This window comes from Zea mays, chromosome 6 (genome assembly GCF_902167145.1).
Source record: "Zea mays cultivar B73 chromosome 6, Zm-B73-REFERENCE-NAM-5.0, whole genome shotgun sequence".
Taxonomy (NCBI): domain Eukaryota; kingdom Viridiplantae; phylum Streptophyta; class Magnoliopsida; order Poales; family Poaceae; genus Zea; species Zea mays.
The window spans coordinates 34,404,481-34,426,959 of record NC_050101.1 but is presented as its reverse complement, the minus strand read 5'-3'; the positions used below and the strand labels follow the sequence as shown (position 1 = coordinate 34,426,959).

General features: G+C 47.5%; 3 protein-coding genes, 1 long non-coding RNA gene and 1 other non-coding gene across 5 annotated transcripts; 4 read left to right on the top strand and 1 right to left on the bottom strand.

The window, feature by feature from the left end:
- Positions 1-6,231: 6,231 nt before the first annotated feature.
- On the top strand, positions 6,232-9,518 carry LOC103629180 (putative serine/threonine-protein kinase-like protein CCR3). Its single transcript, XM_008650353.4, has one exon. The coding sequence runs from the start codon at positions 6,731-6,733 to the stop codon at positions 9,251-9,253; it is 2,523 nt and encodes an 840-aa protein (XP_008648575.3). The 5' UTR covers positions 6,232-6,730; the 3' UTR covers positions 9,254-9,518.
- Positions 9,519-15,816: 6,298 nt separating this feature from the next.
- On the bottom strand, positions 15,817-18,273 carry LOC103630944 (protein root UVB sensitive 2, chloroplastic). Its single transcript, XM_008651971.3, has 8 exons — positions 18,144-18,273; positions 17,450-17,487; positions 17,220-17,332; positions 17,040-17,124; positions 16,830-16,889; positions 16,653-16,746; positions 16,329-16,426; positions 15,817-16,119 (listed from the first exon to the last, which is right to left on the bottom strand). The coding sequence occupies exons 1-8, from the start codon at positions 18,271-18,273 to the stop codon at positions 15,853-15,855; spliced, it is 885 nt and encodes a 294-aa protein (XP_008650193.1). The 3' UTR covers positions 15,817-15,852.
- LOC103630943 (E3 ubiquitin-protein ligase RHF2A) lies at positions 17,933-19,126 on the top strand. Its single transcript, XM_035960271.1, has 4 exons — positions 17,933-18,303; positions 18,365-18,427; positions 18,510-18,609; positions 18,725-19,126. The coding sequence occupies exons 1-4, from the start codon at positions 18,272-18,274 to the stop codon at positions 19,124-19,126; spliced, it is 597 nt and encodes a 198-aa protein (XP_035816164.1). The 5' UTR covers positions 17,933-18,271.
- A 1,126-nt stretch (positions 19,127-20,252) lies between these two features.
- LOC109940243 (uncharacterized) lies at positions 20,253-22,154 on the top strand. Its single transcript, XR_002262934.2, has 3 exons — positions 20,253-20,591; positions 20,689-21,203; positions 21,305-22,154. It is a non-coding gene; the product is annotated as an uncharacterized lncRNA (long non-coding RNA).
- Positions 22,155-22,306: 152 nt separating this feature from the next.
- On the top strand, positions 22,307-22,378 carry TRNAC-GCA (transfer RNA cysteine (anticodon GCA)). The gene has a single exon. It is a non-coding gene; the product is annotated as a tRNA-Cys (tRNA).
- The last annotated feature ends 101 nt before the right edge of the window (positions 22,379-22,479 follow it).

Sequence of the window (22,479 nt, the reverse complement as noted above, 5' to 3'; positions counted from 1 at the left end):
ATGTGTAATGCGGAATGGCCATGAATTTCGCCAATCCAGGCCTCCCGATGATGGCGTTGTACCCGCAGTCGAAGTTTGCCACTTCGAACCTTAGGAACTCGGTTCTGTAGTTCTCCAGAGTTCCGAAGGTGACCGGCATGTAGATGTGGCCCAGCGGGTATTCTCCTTCAGTCGGCACGATGCCGAAGAAAGGAGTATCTGACTCGTGGAGCTCTTTGAGGTGAACTCCCAAGCCTTGGAGTGTACGGGGGAAGGTGACGTTGATGCTGCTCCCCCCGTCCACTAATACCTTCTTCACCCTGCTCTCTCGGATCACCGGATCGACAAGGAGCGGGTATTTGCCTGGGTGGTCGAAGTTGAGCCACTGATCTGCCCGAGTGAAGGTGATCGGGTGCTCCGACCATCGGTATGGGGCGGGAGGACCGGTGGTCGCCACCAGTATTTGGCGATCATTGAGCTTTTGTTGTCTCTTGTTCTCCTGCGATCCATGTCCGCCAAAGATGACGTTGACCTCTCTGTCGACACGCGGGAAGGCTCCACCTCCTCCCTCCTCATGTTGCTGGGGTTGTCGTGGTTCTCCTGGTCCTCCCCGCGGCAGAGGAGGAGGTAGAGGTTGGAAGGGTCGGCCATGCCCAACGGAGTGCTTGAAGTCTCTGCAGTTCTGAAGGGTGTGGCGCATGTCCTTTTGGTACGGGCACTAGGCGTCGAGGATGTCATCCAGCGTGCGTTCGCCTCCACGAGGTCCTCCCCAGGTGCGAGAAGCATGTGGTCCAGCGGCGTGGACTTCTTCGCGAGGTCTCTTCTCCCAATGCTTGTCGGGCTGCTGATTCGTGTCACGTCGCGGTGCCGCTGGTGCTGGTTTTACTCCTCCAATGAGGTCCTGAGCTCGCTCGTCGGCGGTGATGTAGAGGTCGGCTTCCCGGAACAGTTGCTCGGAGGTAGTCGGTGCCTTCTGTAATATGGTGCGGACGAAGGCCGAGTCATTGGATCCTCTGTAGAAGTCCTCGATCACTGCCGCCTCCGCGATCTCGGGGATACGATTTCTCATGGTCTGGAACCTTTTGAGGTATGACCGGAGAGTTTCGTTCCCCCGGCGCTTAATGGATTTGAGGTCCCATGGTTGCGCTAGTTTGTCGGAGAGGGACTGAAAGTTGGCGGTGAAGCGTCGACAGAAGTCGCTCCAGTCGTCGATGCAGTGTCGAGGTAGATGTCGTAGCCATTGCAGCACGTCTTGCCCGAGGACAATGGGTAAGTACGCGGTCATTACGTCCTCGGTCGCCCCAACAGCTCGAGCAGCGGTGGTGTAGACGGCCAGCCAGCCTCCTGGATCCTGCTTAGGTTCATATTTGTCGACATTGGATACCTTGAAGTTAGGGGCCATTGAATGGCCCTGAGGCGTGGAGTAAGTGCCGATACTCCACACGTTTCCTCCTGGCGTCGATGATGTTGTCTGTCTCGGGAAGGGGAGTGGTTGTCATGGTGCATCGACCGTCCCCGGGTGGTACCGCCAGTTGAAGCCGTTGCCGATTCAGTTCTGGTGGCCTGACTCTGGGCTGGGATGCCATGGTCCCTGTCGTACTCTTCCCGGCGGCGGATCTCTTTCTCGTGTCGTCGTTCACGCGAGGCATTGATGGAGCTCCGCGCGTCCCGGCGACTGTTGATGGCGTGTCGTAGGTCGTTCGGTGGGTGAGCGAGAGGTAGAAGGTGATTGGCTGCCTGAGTGAATAGCTGCCGATAGCCCTCGGTGTCGGGAGTCCGAGGGAGCCCATCAGCTATCCGAGCCAGCACCCCTCCGACTTCACTCGGCGTGTTCATGGCTCGGGCGAAGTCGGGGTTCAGGTTGCGCCCGAATAGTGGATTTTCCCGACGTTGCCTTGCCTCCTGCTCGACTTGTTCTTGAGCCCGTCGACGATCGTGCCGTCGGGAATTCCTTCATTCCCTGAAGACACGTTCCTCCGGAGTTTCTCCTATCTCTGAGACCTCGTCTCGCGATACAGGCTGCGCCGGGTCCTGCTCCCCGGCCTCGTGATGTCGCCGGATATTTCGGCGTCGGTTCCTTCGTCGGCGGGATTCCCGCTGAGGAGGTTCCTCTCCGGGTGCAGTCGGCTCGTCGTCGGATACGGGGGGCGACTCCACTCTCCCGATGAAGAGGATGTCGGGGTAGAATGGTGCAGCTATCGTGACGATCTTCTTTCTGTTCTCCTTTGAGGGCAGAGGCATAGAAAGAACAACTTGCTTCCTCCCGGTTTTATTTGTTTCTTTCTTCCTTGCGATTTGTGTCCATTCTTTCGTCGGAGAGGTAGACAGTGGAGTTCTCCGGGTTGACGGACCCTGGGCCTCTAGCTTGCCAGAGGCAATCTTTTTTCGGAGCATTGGAGGTTGCGCCTTTTCCTACCCTGCCCCAATTTTCCTAGAGATTTTTGAGGAAGATCTTCTCTCCGCTGGATCCGCAATGTGATGCAGAGTTCCCTCCTCATCCGCTACAGATGAGATGGTTCCGAAGCAGAATGTGGACCCAGGGCAGAAGACAATCTTGTGCAGGAAGGTGACGGCCATTGAGCTAGCTTGGATCGACGACACACCCCCTACCTGGCGCGCCAGCTGTCGGTGTTTTGGGTCCGATCGCACACCCGGGGTAGCCCCTCGAGGTGCTTTTAGGAGTAGGACGGTGTTATCGACTGTAGCTCAATGGTTCGTGCCAGATGCACGAGAAACAGTGGACAATGGTTTACAGGTTCGGGCCGCTTTGAAATGTGTAACACCCTACATCCTGGCGAGAGTGCTTTATGTGGTGGGTTACAAGAGGGTTCTCTAGCACCGAGAGCACAGAGAATTGGGTGGATGGTTAAGTACCGAGCCTCTGTTATGAAGGGGTGCCCCCTAGGCCTTATATATTCGACCGTGGGGCAATACATGCAGGTATGATAACAATGTGCACCTAAGAAATAGTGAACCGATTGAGTCTATCTTCCTATAGTTCCGCCGACCCATCCTCGCTCGGTTCCGTTGCACGGGGCTCCAGCGCGGGAAGGTCGGGTCACTGTTGTGATTACTTGCTCGAAGTCATTGGGCCGTCTGGGCTTGCATCGATCCAGCCTTATGTCGATCCGCTTCACTGGTCGTCTCTCCCAGGCCCACAAGGGGATGACCTTACGAATTATGGGGCCCTTGGGCCTTTCGTGAGGTCTTTTATCCTTCTGGTGGACCCGGGGGATATCTGTCCCCCACAGATAGAAAGTGCATCGAGGGAAATGGGTATGAGACCCATGTGAAATCTACTCTAGTGGTAACCTGCTCTATGTGATCGGAGATCCCGTGAAGTAGAGTGGAGAAACAAGCTAGGAGTAGATTGTGAGGAAAGATCCCTTCCTTAACTCATTTCTGATGCACATCTTTCCTATCTGTAAGGCAGGATGGTTTTTACCTTAATGTATTCCAAGAGTCTTATAAAGGTGAGATGTTGTCCTACAGAACATCTTTTGAGGAATACACCTATATGAGTCAGACTGCTGGTCACAGTCTATGGGACTTGGGTAATCCCTAAATACTCATGAAAGGCACTGAAGTGTGGCTTATATGCTTCTAAACAGCGGGAATACCCTTTTGCAGCCTAGTATCAGCAAAGGATTTGAGTGAATCTCACTTCGCACAAAACTGTCAATTCAAGGCTTAGTCTATTGTTCAGTTGTGAATGGGTGAAACTCTTATTCTAGATGGATGTTCAACTTAATAGTCTCCATCGAAACACTGGTATATCAAAGGATTGTGATTCTGATACTTCATCATTACAAACCCTAGAGTTTGGTGGGGATTGTTGGATCTTTTATGGGCCTGGCCCATTTATTGGATAAACTCTATGGTGTGTAGTGGTGGAGAATACCAATAGTACCATATTGAAAGTCCAAGGGTCTTTTGGCTTGAGTTATATGGTGGGAATTATTCCACCTAACTTGAGAAGTCAAGAAACGGACAAGGGCGTGCCACACGCGCGCGCGCCGCCGCCGCCGGCCGGGCCGGGCTCGGGCCGGGCGTGGCGTGGCGTGGCAGGCAGACAGGCGAGCGAGCGTGGTGTGGCTGTGTTAATTTTTAGCACTCACTAACCGTGTAAACCTTTCAATTGTCTGTCTCTTCGTCAGCTACATGCGAGACTCTTGTCCTTCAGCTGCCTGTCCCTTGACGTGCAGACCCTTCTCCTTCTGCTTTCCTCTGCGAGAGGTTAAATAGAGGAGAACCCCTGTCACTTGGTACACGAGAACAAAACAGAGTCACAACCCAGCCGCAAGTGAGAGTGTTCCCATCTCGTGACTCTGCGCGCACAGAGAAGCGAGAGGGCAGGTGCCTCCGGAGCCCTTGCCGTTCGAGACCTTGCACGGGGGATCGGCAATTAGGTTTTTGGGGAGCGTCTACGCGACTGCCCAAAACGTCTTCTTCCTGGCGACATGACAAGGGAAGCTGGACAAGGATCTGGATCATCAAAGCGTATGGGAGGGTATGATCAGTTTATTTCCTTACTATTTTGCGTTCTGCAGATTACATATGTTTCATATATTCACCTCTGCTGTTTTATATGTAGTCATGTATTTATATCTTCTGTTCTGTCATTTTATAATATGTTATATCTGTTTGTTTTAGTTTTACAGTCATGCTGTTTATATTGCTATCTACTTATTTTTAGTTGTTCCGTAATAATTCATGAACCATGTTTATACACTTATTATATTTATATGATTCATATGCTCTATGTTCTCTTGATTCATATTGGTATGGATCAATTTGAGATCATGATTTCTATGGTTAATTATTTGTTATATGTCATCATCATAATGTTAATTTATAGAATTAAAATAATACGGAAAATGTCTATAATTCTAACAGGATTTATACAATAAAGTAATAATATTTAAGTTATCAAATATATGCCATAAGATTCTCCATTAAATATGTTTCCATACTGTTACGAAATAAAATAGGCACAAAGATTTACGTGGAAAAAATCCTCTCCAATATGGAGGAGCAAACAACCACGAGAAAACATATCCACTATCAATCGTAGAGTACAAGGTACATGGAGGACCTATATTTATAGACGTATAGGAAAGCATATTGCAAGGCATATTCCAAATATATAAAAGGAAATTAGAGGCATATTCTAACAAATCTCCCCATTGACTCTAAATCCATAGAACTGTTTCCCAAACACCACTAGGATGCTACATTTAAATATCAACCAAGTCTAAGAAATATCCCCTTGACTCTAAATCCATAAAACTGTTTCTTTTCAATTTTTGGAACAAAACAGACATCGATAAGTTTCTTAATACTGTCATCATGAACTTGGATATAAATAGAGCCGATTCTAATAATCTCACACGTGGATCCATCTCCAATAACAACCTTACCAGCATGAGACTGAACATAATCAGAAAACCAATCTCTATGCGAACAAATATGAAAAGTACAAGCGGAATCGACAACCCAAGAAGAGCACTTTGGGGTACTGAGAAATATGATAAGTATTTTTTCTGCAATAACGACAATAAAGGTTGGATTTATTATTTCTAGATCCCCGAACAATTAAACCTTCACCTTCTGACATGCAAATAGTGTAAAGATGCTCCTTGAGACATAGCTTGTTTGCAAGACTCTTGGACATATACAACTCCTCCAATTTTTTTCCACAATGTTGCTGAGGATTTTTCATGCATTACTTCACGTAGAACATCAAAAGATAAACTGAGTTGTATGACGGACAAAACTCTTTCATCAATATCTTGCCACTTATCATCAATGCAGGTCGCGTATGCAACGCCTTTTGAACAACCAACTTGGTAAGAACAACCTTCATCTGAATCTGTCAAATAGCAAAACTAATTTTGTCATCAAACTTCGAAATATCAAATTTAGTCGACATAATGCGACAAATAGTAAAACCCGGCGGCGGCGACTACAACGTGGATAAAAACAATATGTCTAACCCTACCTCCGATACTCTACCTCCGATACCACTTGTTAGGAAATAAAATAGACATAAAAGATTTACGTGGAAAAATCTCCTCTAATATGAAGGGGCAAACAACCACGAGGAAATAAATCAACTATCAACAGTAAAAGTTACAAGAAGGGTCTATATTTATAGGTGCATATGAAAGCATATTCCAAAGTATATTCTTAATATATAAAAGGAATCAGGAGCATATTTCAACACATACTATATTGTCATAAAACTTTATGATTCTCGCCATAATTTTGGTTATACTTTTAAAACTTTGATTCTTTAAGAATCTTAGAATAACTTATATTTTATATTTTAAGATGTAGCAAGTATCGACAAATCTAGGAACACGCGTTTGAATGAGATAATAGTAGTAGACTATACATTCGTTACCAACAACAATGTTGGCTGCAACTGCAATGTAGATACTTGTTGGCGGGAGAAGACGACAGCCGTAAACTACGAAGAGAAACGCGCGTACCACTGGCACTAGATGCCCGCCGGATCGCGGTTGGAACTTGGAATGGAGTAGAGGCGGAGACGGCGTCCAGCTCCCTCACCCGCCCGCGTCCTTCTTCAATTCAACAGCACTCGCCACGCATCCGCATCCGCTCCACCTTTTTCTTCCGCGCGCTTTTGCTCCATTTCCCTCACCCTCCCTGCCCCGTCTCCACGCCACGCCACGCGGATGTCGGCGGTCGCCGCCGGGGCGCGCTTCTCCTCCTCCTGCTCCACCCGATGACCCCGCGGCCGCGCCTCCTCCTCCTCCTCCTCCCGCTGCTCCAGCCCCTCGCCCTCCTCCTCGCCATTGCCGTGCCAGCCGCCTGCGCCGCGTCCACGCTCGCCGTCTCGGCGTCCTCCGCCTCCCCGACCGTCTGCGGGGTCGCCGAGCTCAGCGGCACAGTCCACTGCGCGGCGCTCCAGGGCGCCTCCATCTCCAACGCCTCGAGCGGCCCCGTCGCGCCGTCCGCCATCGCGTTCGCGGAGCTCTCCGCGGGGCGGGGCTTCGTGTGCGGCCTGCAGGCGGGGGGCGCCGCGCTCTTCTGCTGGCCGTCCACGCCGGCGCCGCGCTGGGGGCAGCTCCGCCGGCTGTACGACGGGCCCGCCCCGCTCGCGGACCTCGCCGCCGGCGCCGACCACGTCGCGGCCTACGACGCCTCCGGCTCCGGCTCCGGGACCGTCCTGTGGTGGCGCGGCGGCGGCCGCTTCCCCGCGCGTGCCGACGGCGCGTTCCGCTCCCTCGTCTCCGGCGACGGCTTCTCCTGCGCCGTCGAGGCCAGCGCGCCCGCGGCCGTCCGCTGCTGGGGCCCGCGGGGCGGCGCGGTGCAGGCGGGCCTCGCCAACGCGTCCGCCGCGCCGTGCCTCGCGGCCGGGGGCGATCGCGCCTGCGCCGTCCTGGCCTCCGGCACCGCGCTCTGCTCCGGTGCCCCCGCGGCCAACGCCTCCGCCGCCGCGCCGCCGGGGGACCTCTTCGGCTACGGCCTCGCCGTCGGCGACTCCCACGCTTGCGCGCTCCGTCGGCCCTACCACACCGCCGTCTGCTGGAGCCTCGGCGGGCCCACCACCACCCTGTACGAGCCGGCCCTGGGGATCTCCTTCGAGTTCCTCGTCGCCGGCGGCAACTTCACGTGCGGCGTCGCGTCCAGCGACTTCAGCGTCTACTGCTGGTCCGTGGGCGCCGTGGCCGCGCCGGTGCCGCTGCCGAGGATCCGCCCCGGCGTCTGCGTCGCCGACGACACCGCCTGCCGCGGGTGCGGCTTCATGCCGCAGTCGCAGCAGTTCTGCGGGGGCTCCGGCGGGATCTGCGACGCCCTCTGTGACGGTTCGCCGCCGCTGCCGCCTGCTCCCCCACCCCCTCCGCCGCGTACACCGCCGCCGTCGTCGAGTAGGCGCGTGTCCAAGGCCTGGATCGCGTTCTGCGTGGTCGGCGCGGCGGGAGGCTTCGCGGGGCTCTGCTCCATCGTCTACTGCCTCGTCTTCGGCTTCTGCAGCAACAAGCGGGTGCACAACTCGGTGCAGCCCAACATCAGCGCCGCCGCCGACAACAACCACAACCACAACAGCGGCGTCGTGGGCGGGAGCCCGTACGGGTCGCCGAACGGGTCGCGGGCGCGCGGCCTGTTCCGGCGGCAGCTGTCGCGCGCGATGACGCGGCAGCGCAGCGGGCCGTCGTCGTTCAAGGACGCCGCGGAGGAGTTCACCTTCGCGCAGCTGGAGGCGGCCACCAAGGGGTTCGCGCTGGAGGCCAGGATCGGGGAAGGCAGCTTCGGCACCGTGTACCGGGGCAAGCTCTCCGACGGGCGGGAGGTGGCCATCAAGCGCGGCGAGTGTGGGCCCCGCGCGCACCGGTTCCAGGAGAAGGAGAGCGCGTTCCGGTCGGAGCTGGCGTTCCTGTCCCGGCTCCACCACAAGCACCTCGTCGCCCTGGTGGGGTACTGCGAGGAGAACGAGGAGCGGCTGCTGGTGTACGAGTACATGAAGAACGGCGCGCTCTACGACCACCTGCACCCCAAGGCCTCGGCGGCGCCGTCGCCGGTGGCGTCGTCGTGGAAGCTGCGCATCAAGATCCTGCTGGACGCGTCCCGCGGCATCGAGTACCTGCACTCGTACGCCGTGCCGCCGATCATCCACCGCGACATCAAGTCGTCCAACATCCTGCTGGACGGCGGGTGGATGGCGCGTGTGTCGGACTTCGGGCTGTCGCTGATGGGGCCTCTGGAGCCAGCACCGTCGGAGGATGACGCCGCCGCCGCCGCCTGGAGGTCACGGTCGCGGTCACGGTCGCAGCACCTGACGGTGGTGAAGGCCGCCGGCACGGTGGGGTACATGGACCCGGAGTATTACGGGCTGCACCACCTGACGGTGAAGAGCGACGTGTACGGGTTCGGCGTGGTGATGCTGGAGTCGCTGACGGGGCGGCGCGCCATCTTCAAGTCGGGGGAGGGCGGGAGCCCCGTGAGCGTGGTGGACTACGCGGTGCCCAGCATCGCGGGCGGGGAGCTCGGGAAGGTGCTGGACCCGCGCGCGCCGGAGCCCGCGGCGCACGAGGCCGAGGCCGTGGAGCTGGTGGCGTACACCGCCGTGCACTGCGTCCGGCTGGAGGGCAAGGACCGCCCCGCCATGGCCGACGTCGTGGCCAACCTGGAGACGGCATTCGCGCTCTGCGAGGGGAGCGCCGGCGGCGGGGTCGGGGTCGGGAACAGCTCCTCCAGTGCTAGCCTCTCCGTCACGTCCATGGACCGGTCGGGAGCCCTGGCCTGACCGCTTGACAATGACTGGCGTGGCGGCCACCACCATTGTTGGTAGGAGCGAGCTTGTCCCTCAGTCCCTGCTGTGATTAGCAATTATTTTTTAGCCCGGGAACGGGAAAGAAGGAAGGGTGGTCAGATTCGTTGCTTAGTTGGATCTCTGAATTCTTCTTGATTCTTGTTCATTCTTCATTTGGGACGGGAGGACTCAGGACTGTGACCCAAGTTTTGTTCTTGGTGCATGTACATTGATTGGTGATTCTTCTTCCGTTCCATTCTTGCTCTGATGATCCCACTCGTCCGTCACGTCCGTCACGAGAGACAAAATGGCAGGTTGTTGTTGACGAGATCAAAACGGGAGGCAGAGGCGGAGCTGGCCGGTCGACCACAAGGTCAGCGTAGTAGTGATTCCGCCAACCCATGCCGTGACCTCTGAACTGTGGCTAGTAGTCGACAGTGCAAAAAAGTGGTAGTACCGTAGTAGAAAGGGAACAGCCGCCGGGTCAACAGGGAAGGAGGCCGACGGCGGGGAGAAGAGGAGCAGGCAGCAGTGGTTGGCTGGCTGATGGTTGACGACGTACAGTAGTCGCCTAGCCTGCCTGTCCTCGCCCGCCGTCGTCTTCCACCTCTGTTCACATCCGTGGTCTGGTAGCAGGCAGGTTCCCGGTTGTCGCTAGCCTCACCTCACTCTTTCCCTGCTACTGCTAGCGTGGACGCCTGAACGATGCGTCACCGGAAGGCATAGAGTGACTAGGAGAAACGGCTGGTGGCGAGGCCGGTTGGTGAAACCAACCCTTCGTTTTGTCGCCTGGATTCTGTTTGTACTCCCGCGTTCACCTCACCCACTCCTCGCTGCTGCTGCTGTCATGGCGATGCCGATGCTTGGCCGGTCTGGTCTGATCATGCCACCGTGGTAACCAACCACAAGAAGAAGAGAGAGAGTATGATCAAATGATTGCCGTAGCATCTTTTTGAAAAAGTTTTGGGACGGAAAGCATGGTGGTGCATGCAGGAGAGGAGAGGAGAGTATCGTCGTCCTTTTGGTTTCTCCGTCGCCATCAAAATCATCGCTTGCAGATCACTTTCGCCGCGGCCGCGACCGCTTTATTGTTAGTTTTATTTTACTTTATTGCGGTAGAGACCTTTTTTTTTTCTTCTTCTTCTTCCTTGAACTCTTGAACCGCCCATGCATGACCCATCTCATCCTGTTTTCCTAACGATACTGGCCTACAGGCTACAGGGCTACAGCTATCTAGAACACAACGCTCCAGCTGATGGAGGGAGAGGAAGCGGCCAGAATGCTCATGCTCTCGTCTCGAGAACAAATGTATAGTATCAAATAAGACATAATATGTAACAGAAAACAAGAAGAAAGCATGAGTACTAGGTAGCCTTTCAACCCAGGACTTGTTTATATATCCATATACAAATTATAAATTAAGTGGACGTTTAGTTAAAAATAAACTAGCTGACGACAAATATTCGAGAATAAAGGTATAGTATCAAATAAGACATAATATGTAACAGAAAACAATAAGAAAGCATGAGTACTAGGTAGCCTTTCAACCCAGGACTTGTTTATATATCCATATATTTAATTTGATTCGCATACGGTATAGTACATTTGAGTGGAAATTAAACTAAGTGGACGTTTGGATTCGCTTAAGGAACTAAAATATATTTAATAGAGTAGACTATTTAGCTTGAAATTTGATATTCCACCATTTTTTAAAGTTCAAATATAAGCTTATCTTGTATATCTAATTTAATTCTCATAAGATATAGTATATTAGAGTGGGAATTAAACTAAGTCTACGATTAGATTCGTTCATTTTAAGGGAATCGAAATCTATTTAATAGAGCAGACTATCTGGATTGAAATTTGATATTCCAGCATTTTTCAAAGTTCAGATATAAGTCTATCTTATATTCATAATGTGAGAGACATAAATATTTTCTGTACTATATAAAGCATCAATTTTCATGGTCGCATGTGTCACCCTTCCCCTTCCCTCTTTATGCAACAACAAGGTAAAATTATGCATAAGTGGAGGGTCCAAACCTGAGTTGTTGGCTTCATATTCACACCCACCTAACTAACAAAACACAATTTGTTTTGGAGTGGGGGGGGGGTTATTAAAACAAAGTCATGTGATATGTAAACCAAAAAACTATATGTTTGGAACCTAAATAAAATTCTCTGAAAAAACCTATTTGGATTTTTTTTACTTTCTTATGTGAATTGCCGAATTGTATATTTGAAATTATTTTCTTAAAACAAATAAGTGGAAAATATGAAACTTTGCTTATGTACTGCATGCTTGGAGTATGGTTTTTGTTTTTACAAATTTAACTTTGAGGTAAATTTCGAAATTGGTTTTAGCATTTGAATTTGAAATTGAATTTGGAAAACAAAAAATAAAAGAAAAAGAAAATGTAAACCGGCTTCACAGGCTTCCATCTACCACGGCCCAGCTTCCGGACCCCCTTTCCCCCTCGGCTAATCGGGCCGTCTGTTCGGCCCATGAGTGCACCGGGCAGCACACCCGCTGCCCGCGCCGATTTTCAAATATGTGATGATGCGTTGCCCTTTCATTCTTTTCTATGCCTATGCATCTTTTCCCTCTACAAGTTGAATTATGGTGCAACGGTAGAAAGGAAAAATATCAGTTTGGCATCACAAATATGTTGAAATAAGTTAGAATTAGGCAGTTTATTTTAGAATATTTGTGATCGCAAAGTGATATTTTATTCTTTTATCTTTTTACTACAATCTAACTTATATCTATACTACTTATTAAGGCTCTAAGGGTAGCCTGCCTTTTCTCGTTCTGCCAATCTACGATCTCAACCCTCCGTTCTACCGTTCTATAATCTCAGCCATCCGATCGTTTCAGTCTAGCTCCCGCACAGGCGCACATCGGTCCCGCTCCTATCGCGCCCCCAAAACCCTCTCGTCTGGGAACCGTTGCCCCCGACCTCCCCTCTCCTCCCCGAGCTCCTCCTCCCCCGATTCCGGCTATCGCGCCCCGAAACCCTCTCGGAAACCGTCGCCCCCGACCTCCCCTCCCCCGATTCCGGCTGCCCGCGTGTGGATTGGGTACCCCTCTGCCCCGGATCGTCGCCCTCGCCCGGCATCAGCGTCCGTCTCCGTGTTGTGGCGTCCGCAGTCTCCATGGAAGGCGATCTCGCGCGTGGATTAGGTACCCCTCTGCCCCGGAAGGTGTCGAGGCTCTCCTACCCCTCTGCTGGCGCCAGCACCGCCCATTCGGGACCACGCGCAGCCCTCACCACGGCCCCTTGCGAATTCTCAGATCTGAGGCCACCGACGGATCTAGAGGTGACAACGATTTCCCCGAGTTCAAGCGCCATTGACCGCAGCAAGACCTGAAGGATACCGGTGCTTCCTTGATTCCATCCTAGACGAACCGAGGCCCCCAAATCAGGTTTGATTCGTAGTTATCCTTTGCTCCAATGACTTCTAGATGATTGGGCCACTTGCACAGCTGAACCACATGTGCTAGGCTCGATTTGGTTTTGGGATGAGTTAGGGTTTCTGTATCGCAGCAAGATCTTATATCTCTAACTAAATAATTAATATGTATCGACGATTAAGTGAATTATAGATCAGCAGGCTATATTTAGTTTGGCCTCGTAGCCCCGCGGATGCGACTTTTGCCACCTCCATGCGACTGATTGGCTCTCTTTGAGATCGGTATATTGAGCTGTCCAGTTGAGCTCCTTGTTGATCTTTCTTGGGTCGCTGTATACTTCTGCATAATCTCCTGGCCTTCTGTTGAGGTACTCAATTTTGATGTTGACCCCAGTTGCCTTCTTGCAGGCATCAACAAACTCATTAACCGAGCGACCTGAAAGACATGCATATATCAGAGCAAAGTGATAATGACGCCACAAGAGAAGACTTTAGGGATGATTTACTCCAGTCTTACAGTTTGACGCACAAATCACTATTGACCCTACGAGAATATTTTGTTTAAATACTACAAAGATATGCTGTCACAGAATAACTGTATAAAGATTCTTGATTTGAGCCTTAGATTATTGTAACTAAGTCGGTGCTTAGATTGTGGTTCTTCACTGTATTTGTTTTTTATTATTCAGTTTATTATATTGTTTTTTACAAAATTGCATTGTTGCATATATCTATTTTTTATTCAGCATATTATATTATTGGATGCAGTTGTGCCAATACAAAAAAAAATTCATTTTTGTGTCATCGACTCATCGGCATCAGTAAGTTCTTGTATATATGTGTTATAGTCGTAATTTATTGGCTACATATTTAAATATCTAATTACTTATCTGAAACCTTGATTGCTGATTTTATGATGTTGAAGTGCTGCTACTTTTGTAATCAGATAACATCAACCATATTAACAAGATGATAACACTTCATTAGATCAGTAACAGGTAACCCATATGCTTGTTGCATCTAAAATATATAGTTCCATCTTGTAAACTACTTTCTATTCCTTTCTGCCATCAAGGTGAACCTGAAATAAAAGAGAACGACCAAGCAAGTCTATAAGAGGCAGGTATATATCTGAAGTGATGTGTCCTATCATATCTACTACAAAATAGCTAGATAAGCTCAGTCTTTTTGGTTATATTTATACTTACCATTTGTATCTGATATCAATATCTGTTAGATGGACTGCTCCCAAGAGATGTTGACTGTTCACAACATTCACTTAATCCTGCAGGGCGTACTTGGGCAAATAGATTCCCAAAAGGTGCTTCTTCCTCGTGACTTGCCACGGACTCCAATTATGACAACAACTTGTTTTGAGCAACTCAGATGTTGGTTCTCACTTGTCGATGATTTCACTCCTTGGAGGAAAAGAGTGAGATGTATTAAACCACTCAGCCATTGATGGGAAGATAAGACATAGATACTCCTCACATTTATATTTCTCCAGCAATGGTACCTCCTTTGAACGGACATGACAAGACAGTTCAGTTAAATATTTGCATGGATAATCCAAGACATCTTTGTCAGGTTTGTCCCTATCAACACGACTTCTCCATTGTTTGGTGTCATAAAAAAGTTACAGCACAAATTGAACAATGTGAGGAGAATTCTCCATATATTAAAACTGGAGATTTCTAGCATGGATGAAAGAATGCATGCTTTAACTGTACAACAGATATCACTATTGCAAACACTAAGATTTTGCACTACCTGTAAAAATTCTTCCAGTAACTACAGTAAGGTAGTGCCAACACCATCTATAGAAAAAGACTCTGTCATGATTAGAGAACTTGAACTTTAGTCTGAACAAGACTGAAAGACTACCAGCACATCTTGCTGCTTCCATGGAGATATATACCTTTCGCAAGCTGGGCAAGGTACCCGTACCCCTAGGCTTTGGGAGGCAGGGAAAGCGACGACCAACCAACGATGGATAATCACATTTAAAGGTTTGAATCAACACCGACATCATGGTTCAATCACTTTTGAGTCTTCAGATTCCGAGTCCTAGACTTGAAATGCAACTCATAGCAGTTGCTCACAAATTAAAATACAGAAAACAATATCCAGCTAAATGTTTACATTGAGTAGCACTAAAACAATATCCATATGAACTTCTGTTATATAGAGTGGTAGCATATTTACAATATGATAAGAACTAGAAACTACTAAATGCGTCATTTCTTCTTGCCCTATAAATACTACACTTTCCTCATGCGTAAACAATCCAACAAAAACATTTAACTGATATTCATCATCCCAGCTTGCATTCATGCAATCATGCTAACGGCAGGTAAGTGGAATATAGTTCATCATGCCACGAAATTCATTTGATGCATAGAACGTAATAACATAAATGACACCCTGTTTCAGATGACTTCATAACTTGTTTTGAGTATAGTTGATTTTGGAACTTGGAAATCCATAAAACACTGGACAATGGTAGGCAGAGTTCAACTAGATAATATAAAACTCAGCCGGTAGAGGAAAGACCACCCCCACGGTATTATATTAAGAAAAGCTCAATCGGAGCCCGACCTAGAAATGTCACGAAAGCTGGCCCCTGTGTAGCATGAGGATCCCCCATAGGCTAGATCTTTACTCGCGCTTTGAGCCCTCCCAACCCCTACACGAAGATCCTCTCCCTATAGGTCAGTCTATCTCGTGTGCACACAACTAAGGGAACTAGCGAGTGACCTTTTTTAATCTCAGTCTGGAATTCGCTCTCACTAGGATTCGAACTCAGGACCTAAAGAGTGCTATTCAGACCACCTAAGACCATCTCCAGCAGCTTACCCATATTCAAACTACACTCTACAAACAATACAATCTACAGTGCAAAAAGTGTTTTTTGTGACCATATGGGTGGATTATTGTACATTGCACCTATATGGTCACTAAAAACACCGTTTTGCATCGTTTTATATTGTAGATTGCGCTGTTTATAGAGTGTAGTTTGAATATGGGTATGGGTAAGCTGTTGGAGATGGTCTAACCAACTCAGATAGAGCCCCTTTCGCTCTCCTGGATAATATTAATATAAGCAGAAGTTCATGTAGATCTACGCTGGCATGCGGTGTCGTATGGTTGCATTTGCAATGCATGTCAAGTGCAATTTTTCACTGTGTATATTTGCCTGATGATGGTGTAATGGAACAGCTATAATGATAGGATAGACGATGATATGTCATCCTGCAAATATGTACCTTCCCTTGAGTTGTTGAACAAACAGTAGATGCCAATCCAATTCCAGCTCCAATTCCCATGACATTGAAAAGTGTTGATATGGCTTCCCCTTTAGCAAATAAATCACTAAGATTGCCTTCTTTGGCAAAAGAAGAGTAAATTGGAAGCCTCGTTGCTCTTGCTGCAACAACGACCATTCCCTGCAATAAGAAGTAATGAAACATTTAACATTGCAGCTCAATTTTCAGGCAGAAAAATCAGGAAAATATATTGTCATTGCAATGTTAACCTTTCTGTATGGTTATTTGAGTCTATGTTAAGGGAAACATTTCTTACTCGTTCATAAATACTAAAACACAACTTTGCATGCAAAAATGTCAAATAGAAGAAATTCAGTTAGAAAGGGCACCTTCGCAAAATTTCCCAAGCCTGCTACTTCAAGGAAAAGTTGTGGGCACAGCGGCGAAACAACTTCCAATGCAGTACCGAGATCGTAGAGAACATCAGCTGTCAAAATAGAGCAGTAGAGACAAATAATAGGGAAAATGGTGAAATGACTTCCAAGGCAGTGACAACCATAAAGAACATAAGCTGTCAAACCTACAGAAATAGGCATCAATAGCATAATCTAGAGAAACAACAAAAGGGGAAAACTGTAAATGTATCAATATATCAAGCAAAAGAACAGAAATATCAGAAAGGAGGTCACGAGATTCATATCATCATTTCTCACCAAGTATCCTCCAACTCTTTGGTTCAGAATCCATTCTTGCACCCATGCTGCTACAAATGAGCTTTCTTGTGTGCTGCATTCCATCTTTTAGAATCTGAAATACATAGAGAAAATCAGCCAATATGTTTCATAGCAGTACCTGCTTGGACTTTAGCATCTCTGTCATCATATGCTTACCCAACTTACAGCAGTTGCTTGCGTCGGGGTAGGTCGCAAACCTACAGCAAACAGCAAGGACTGAGCCGCAGCCCACTTGAGCAGTCAGTTGACGAGCATAATTGAAGTGAGCAGAAGTCAAAGAGCTCAACACGCTTAAAAGCCTGTTCTGAAAGACCAACTGGAATTCATGGAATCAACACACACAACATATGAAAAGGATTTACTGACCTGTGTTGATAGCACATGTAGCATAGCACTCGAGAAATGCTGTAGCACACGGAATTTGGTATAAGTTAAGTAACCTTCATTCACACTGCATGATTAATAGCAGAGACCCAGAGACTTAGCATAATAGGATGTATCCCGGCAGAATTATCTAGAATAGTAACAAGCCTAGGAACTCCATACCTGTATGGATAACCTGATGGGAAAAATTTGTTCAAGAAAGAATCAACAAGTTTGTCATGTATAGGTCTAGAATCCTGAATAACTTTTACCTGCAGGAAAATAAGAGTTATTGACTAATAGCAAATTGAATAAAACCTTTTGATATTAATAAAGTAAGGCTTCACTGATTTCGCTACAGAATCATGCTTGCACACTTAGGTTATATATGATTTTAATTTGTCCAAGCAAACATTTAGAGGTTGTATTTCAGGTATCAAGTTGTACATTTCTGAGGTAATGGTACAGCAAGAGAAATGAAGGCCTATAAATATGTGTGTCATTGAGGCAAATCATTACTATTATCGAAATAAATAGCCTAGCAGCTCAGCCTCAGATACTGTGATTAGTATTTAAGCTATCTCCATGATCTGTAGTGCAATGTTAAAACTGCAGCTGGCATAACCATTCTGAAGTTATATATAACTTATAATAGAATAGGGGTGACAAAGTACATGGGTTCATCAACAAGTTGAACATGTTCAAGCAGGCAAATCATTTGGCTACCCAACAAAAATGTTTGGATTTTTTAGAAGATGGTCTATCACAACACTGATTGCAATCTGCAAAACTTTAAAGGCAAAACGTCGACCAACACAAAACCTTTTAGCAGAAAACAACCGTGGCTTTTTCTGTAGATGGTGTTGGCACTACCTTACTGTAGTTACTGATTTATCATGTAATTTGCTAAACCTTTGGGCACAATGTTCATCATTTATCATGCATATGCTATTTTCTCTTGTATTGGTTTAGGGTGTGATCTCCGTACATCGTGCTCCAGCCGCACTCAGATCTAGCCTTGACCGGGAGACACCGCAACAAGGTTGGACGTGCTCTTCCCGTCCTCACGCCCCCACGCCGCTGCGCGCTCTTCCCTTCACCTCTCACTACACGGCGACTGCGGGGCAGGGGTGAAAGAGGCGAGGCTTCTCCAGCTTCTCGAGGCCGGAGACCGTTTGCTCAAGGATGTCGTTCTTGACGGCCTCTCCGACAGCGTGGACGCGTAGTTCTCAGCCATGGCCTTGGTCGCGGCAAGAAGCAGAGCCTGGTGAGGTCCCATTTCATGTGCTTGTCAATAGCTGTATATTATAATTCAGGTAATAATTTAGGTGCCAGAGAAGCTCCCAGTGCCCCATGTGTTGGCAGCATATCAGCATGAAAGATCCTATGAGGTGAAAATTGCAACCTCTACTCTGTCTTAACTCCTAAGGGACTAAATTGCTGGTTCTCACTTATTCTTGCGACACTCTGCAGCCAAGAGCTACTAGAGGCTGTTGAACAAGAGAGGAACATCCGAGCTAATCCTTCACGTAATACTGTTGTTTTCCACCATCCAATGCTGGGTGATTTTGAGGTGGGCATGTTTCTTCATGCATGTTTGGGGAACCTTTCCAATAACATTCTCCTTTCTGCTATGGATGTACTTTCAACACATGTACTTATGTTAATATCGCCATTTGTATTTCCAGATCCCTGTAGGTGCAGATGATGCAGAACTTGAAGAACGCATTATTCAGCACTTGGCTGCCGCAGCTGCAGTGCGTAGGTCACACCGTCATCATAATAGAAGAGATGGGCACCAGAGCAGATCAGGAGCAAGTAGCCACCCACATTTTCTGGTGCTCTCAGCAGACGAGCGCACTATCTCAGGTCAAGAAGGGGACTACGAACAAGCACCTGCTGTAGCTTCTGGCCGCCCTTTACGTACACTTGTTGAACAAGAACGCACTCGAGGGTTAGCTGATGCTTCCAGTCTCCTGTGTGTAACTATTGGACATAAATTGTTCTCTATTTTTAGGAAACGTGCAATACACAGCAAGAACAGTTTCAAACATTTCAGAAGCAGCTTGCAGTTGCGACTGAGAAGTTGAAGGTTAGAAGTTGAAGCATATGCTACTAGCATTCTTTATGTCTTTACAAACATGTGCACTATTCCATTATTTGTCATCTCAAAATTTATACATTTATTCAATTATGTTATGGGCTCCCACTTGCCATCTCATGCTTTTGCAAACACAAGGTATTGCCATATTGATTCTCTCAACTCTTTTGACTGTGGAAGGCCTTCGAAGACTTCATGCCTTCTTTGTAACCTGCCATTATTCTAATCTTTCATGTTGCAGCAAGGCCCTTGTGACCTCAACAGTATAGGATTTACAGTCATTGGCAAAGTTCATGTCCAAGGCGACTGGAAATGCTGTCAACTTGGTGCAAATAGTTGGGATGAAGGTAATGACTTGTTTTTAAGGTAGTATGCTACCCTAATATGGTGATGCACCTGATGCTGATATTGGACACCCGAGGATGAGCGAGCCGTTGCCGCCTTCCGCGACCATCTCGCCTCGCACCGCCTCCTCCCCGACAAGCATGACGACTACCACATGATGCTGAGGTTCGATTACAGAGGAGTAGGGGCTAACAGAGAAAGTTGGGGCCGATGTAAATAGTGTAATCTGTTTGCTTGACAAAATTTGGAGACTAGGATGAGGTAAATAGTGTAAATCTGTTTGCTTGACAAAATTTGGCTCCTGTCATGGACTTCTCGTGCTGGCAGGTTCCGCATGTGCAGCAGGCCTTCACCTGGGACTACGGCCTCGCTTGCGTGCTCATGGTGCTCAGGACGCTAGGGATTGATTGCTGCGACAACATTGCCGATCTCGAGAGGCTCTGCCGCACCACGAGGTTCTCTCTAGGACTGGAACTTCACAATTTTAAGTACAATTAGCTGTACAACAGAACTAAAGAAATGATTGTCACCTTGATTTTGTGGCCCTAACCATGGCACATCCAGAAAGTAGAAGGAACAAAAAAGGAAAGTAGTAGTACAGAGCTAAATGACTGTTGTTCAATGATCATAAGAGAATATTTGGTTAGAGTAGTCATAAGTTCAGAAAAATGCAATAGTTGCTTCATCCAAAAAATGCAGGTATACTTAAAGAACGCAGGCTCCATTTTTTTGTTTGGAAAACTAACGCCCTTTAACACTTTTGTTTGCAGCATTTGGACGGTTGACTTAGCATATCTGTTAAACAAGTTTTCAGTCAGCTTTTCTTTCTGTACCGTGACCCTTGGAGCAAATCCACAATATTTTGCTGAATCCTTTTGTAGGGTACTTGTTCTGACAAACTTCTACTGCATGAGGCTTCTAAAGTTCTCATCAATAATGTTCTAAAAAATGGTCATTACATAGGAGCAATTGCAAGAAGACATCGATCGAGTGGTCGAGCTATTTGGGAAGGCGCTCGATGCTGGAATTAGTATTCAAGCCACTCAACCGCTAGAAGGCTGCCAATATGTGGGCATTCAGTCAATACAGATTGTCTGCGCTTTTTTTGGGTAAGCTCAAAACATTAGCTGCATTTCATAAATTATTTCGCTTCCATTGTATTGTACTACCTTTTCTGTTCATTTATTTGGGATGTGTCAACTTCAGGTTGGGCTCCAAAGTTGCAATGTTCCAGTATTCCTCAGTCGAAATTTACAATGCCTGCAAACCACAGCCTACTCTTGAGATTCACAATCCCGATATGCACAAAGATGCCCCAAGGTATGTTTATACGCATCTCATTGCACTAAGGTATTTAGCTGATTTAAAAGCAGATTCATGACTCGCAAAAAAGTAAAGGACTGCTGTTTGAAGCTGTTTTGGTTTTGATTGAACCAAGTTGCTGCCCTCGTGTTTCGTTCTCTGATTGTTGAGTCTTCAATGAGAGCTGATTCTAGTTATATAGAGGTGAACAAGCTTTTGATTATTTCTTTTGTTAATTTGGCACAACATATAGAGGTGAACAAGCTTATTAAAGGAAGATCCCTGTACAATCAAGAGTTCATACAATAGATGAAACGATATTGTGATTCTCTCAAAGGTGGCTTCATGAGCAAGCAATCATTCACCTTGTTCACTAAAATTTCAGACTATAGCTCAGATAAGGCTTTGAGCATTCCTTGGTAGTATTAGATTTCCTTTGTCGCCACCAACTTTAAGTAGTATTAAAAGAATTTTTCTTAACTCTTACATTTCATTTTCCCTGTTCTTTTTTGCGTAATAGCTACAATGCTTCCGAGAGAAGGGAAACCGGCAAAGGGGAAAAGAGACGAATAGAAGGGCATTGGTGCCCTCTCACACACAGGTCAAGTATACATCCACATGCCACAAGGCTGAGGCTTCCACATGAACAAGAGAATGGTGCACATTGCCTTACATGACACATTTATTTCCCAATCACTGTGCAATTCTTAGTTTAGTTCTGTATTGGTTGTTGCCAAATAATTTGTGAGATATTGAGATCGATAACTTGGTTTAAGTATTGCACCTTTTGACAAATATAATTTGCCATGAACATGGATATTGAAGGCTATACTCTGAAATGCAGTCTCACTACATAATTGACTAATAAAAATCTGTTTTCTTATTACATGACTAGGGGTGCTTCCAGCAGCGCTGCCCAGCGGCTTACCGTGGACGCTGGACTGCCAGTGTTGCCTGGGTTAGATGACATATTGGACGTCCCAGAAGGGCTTGACGGGCAGGGCAACGATATCAGCTCGTGGTTTACGGATGGCCTTGACGACTCGTTGCAAGACATTGATCTTTCTGGCGCCCTAGAAATCCCAGACGATGACCTCACCCAGCTGGGATTTATGTAAGGAGAAGGAAGCAATCGTTGTTTGTCCTGTGCATATACATGTCTTTCCTTCACCTAATGTATGGTAGCGCTGATCCATTGATCTCCCTGCCACAACCTGGTAGGTCAGAGGTTGTAATCTGTAATTAGGCTGTTGGATTCGTGTCGATATTCAGTGTCTGCTGGCATGGACTGGATAGTTGCAGATGAGGCGAGGTAGCAGCAACAAGAACATGCTGAGATTTGTTAATGTTATCCTGTAGTTTGTGCTTCTGCTTCCTGGATTATCCTGTCGGAATCCGACAGTATGTGTCTTTGAAAAGCTCGTCCTTTGCATGCCTAAGATTTGTTGCGGAAGGAGACAAGTAACCTGCGTAATGTATTATTATAATTTTTACAACCTGCATAATTAAACAACACATCTAAGGGTTCATAGCTCAGTGGTAGAGCAATTGACTGCAGATCAATAGGTCTCCGGTTCGAACCCGGATGGGCCCTTTTTAAATAGATTTTTGTCCCTTTTTAACCTCCACCTTCCCTTTTCATGGCAAAAGGGAAATTTCTGCTCTGTATCCAAACTTGGTAAGGACGGTTCGGAG

What these genes read in the sequence shown, in the direction of transcription:
- LOC103630943 (XM_035960271.1), top strand. Translation starts at nt 18,272, where the DNA reads ATGGCCTTGGTCGCGGCAAGAAGCAGAGCCTG. An exon ending in AGCATGAAAGATCCTATGAG is followed by an intron (nt 18,428 to 18,509) that starts GTGAAAATTGCA and finishes GACACTCTGCAG; the next exon opens with CCAAGAGCTACTAGAGGCTG. An exon ending in CAATGCTGGGTGATTTTGAG is followed by an intron (nt 18,610 to 18,724) that starts GTGGGCATGTTT and finishes TTGTATTTCCAG; the next exon opens with ATCCCTGTAGGTGCAGATGA.
- LOC103630944 (XM_008651971.3), bottom strand. Translation starts at nt 18,273, where the DNA reads ATGGCTGAGAACTACGCGTCCACGCTGTCGGAGAGGCCGTCAAGAACG. An exon ending in CTGAAATACAACCTCTAAAT is followed by an intron (nt 17,333 to 17,449) that starts GTTTGCTTGGAC and finishes ATTTGCTATTAG; the next exon opens with TCAATAACTCTTATTTTCCT. An exon ending in AAAGAGTTGGAGGATACTTG is followed by an intron (nt 16,427 to 16,652) that starts GTGAGAAATGAT and finishes CTATTTTGACAG; the next exon opens with CTGATGTTCTCTACGATCTC.
- LOC103629180 (XM_008650353.4), top strand. Translation starts at nt 6,731, where the DNA reads ATGACCCCGCGGCCGCGCCTCCTCCTCCTCCTCCTCCCGCTGCTCCAG.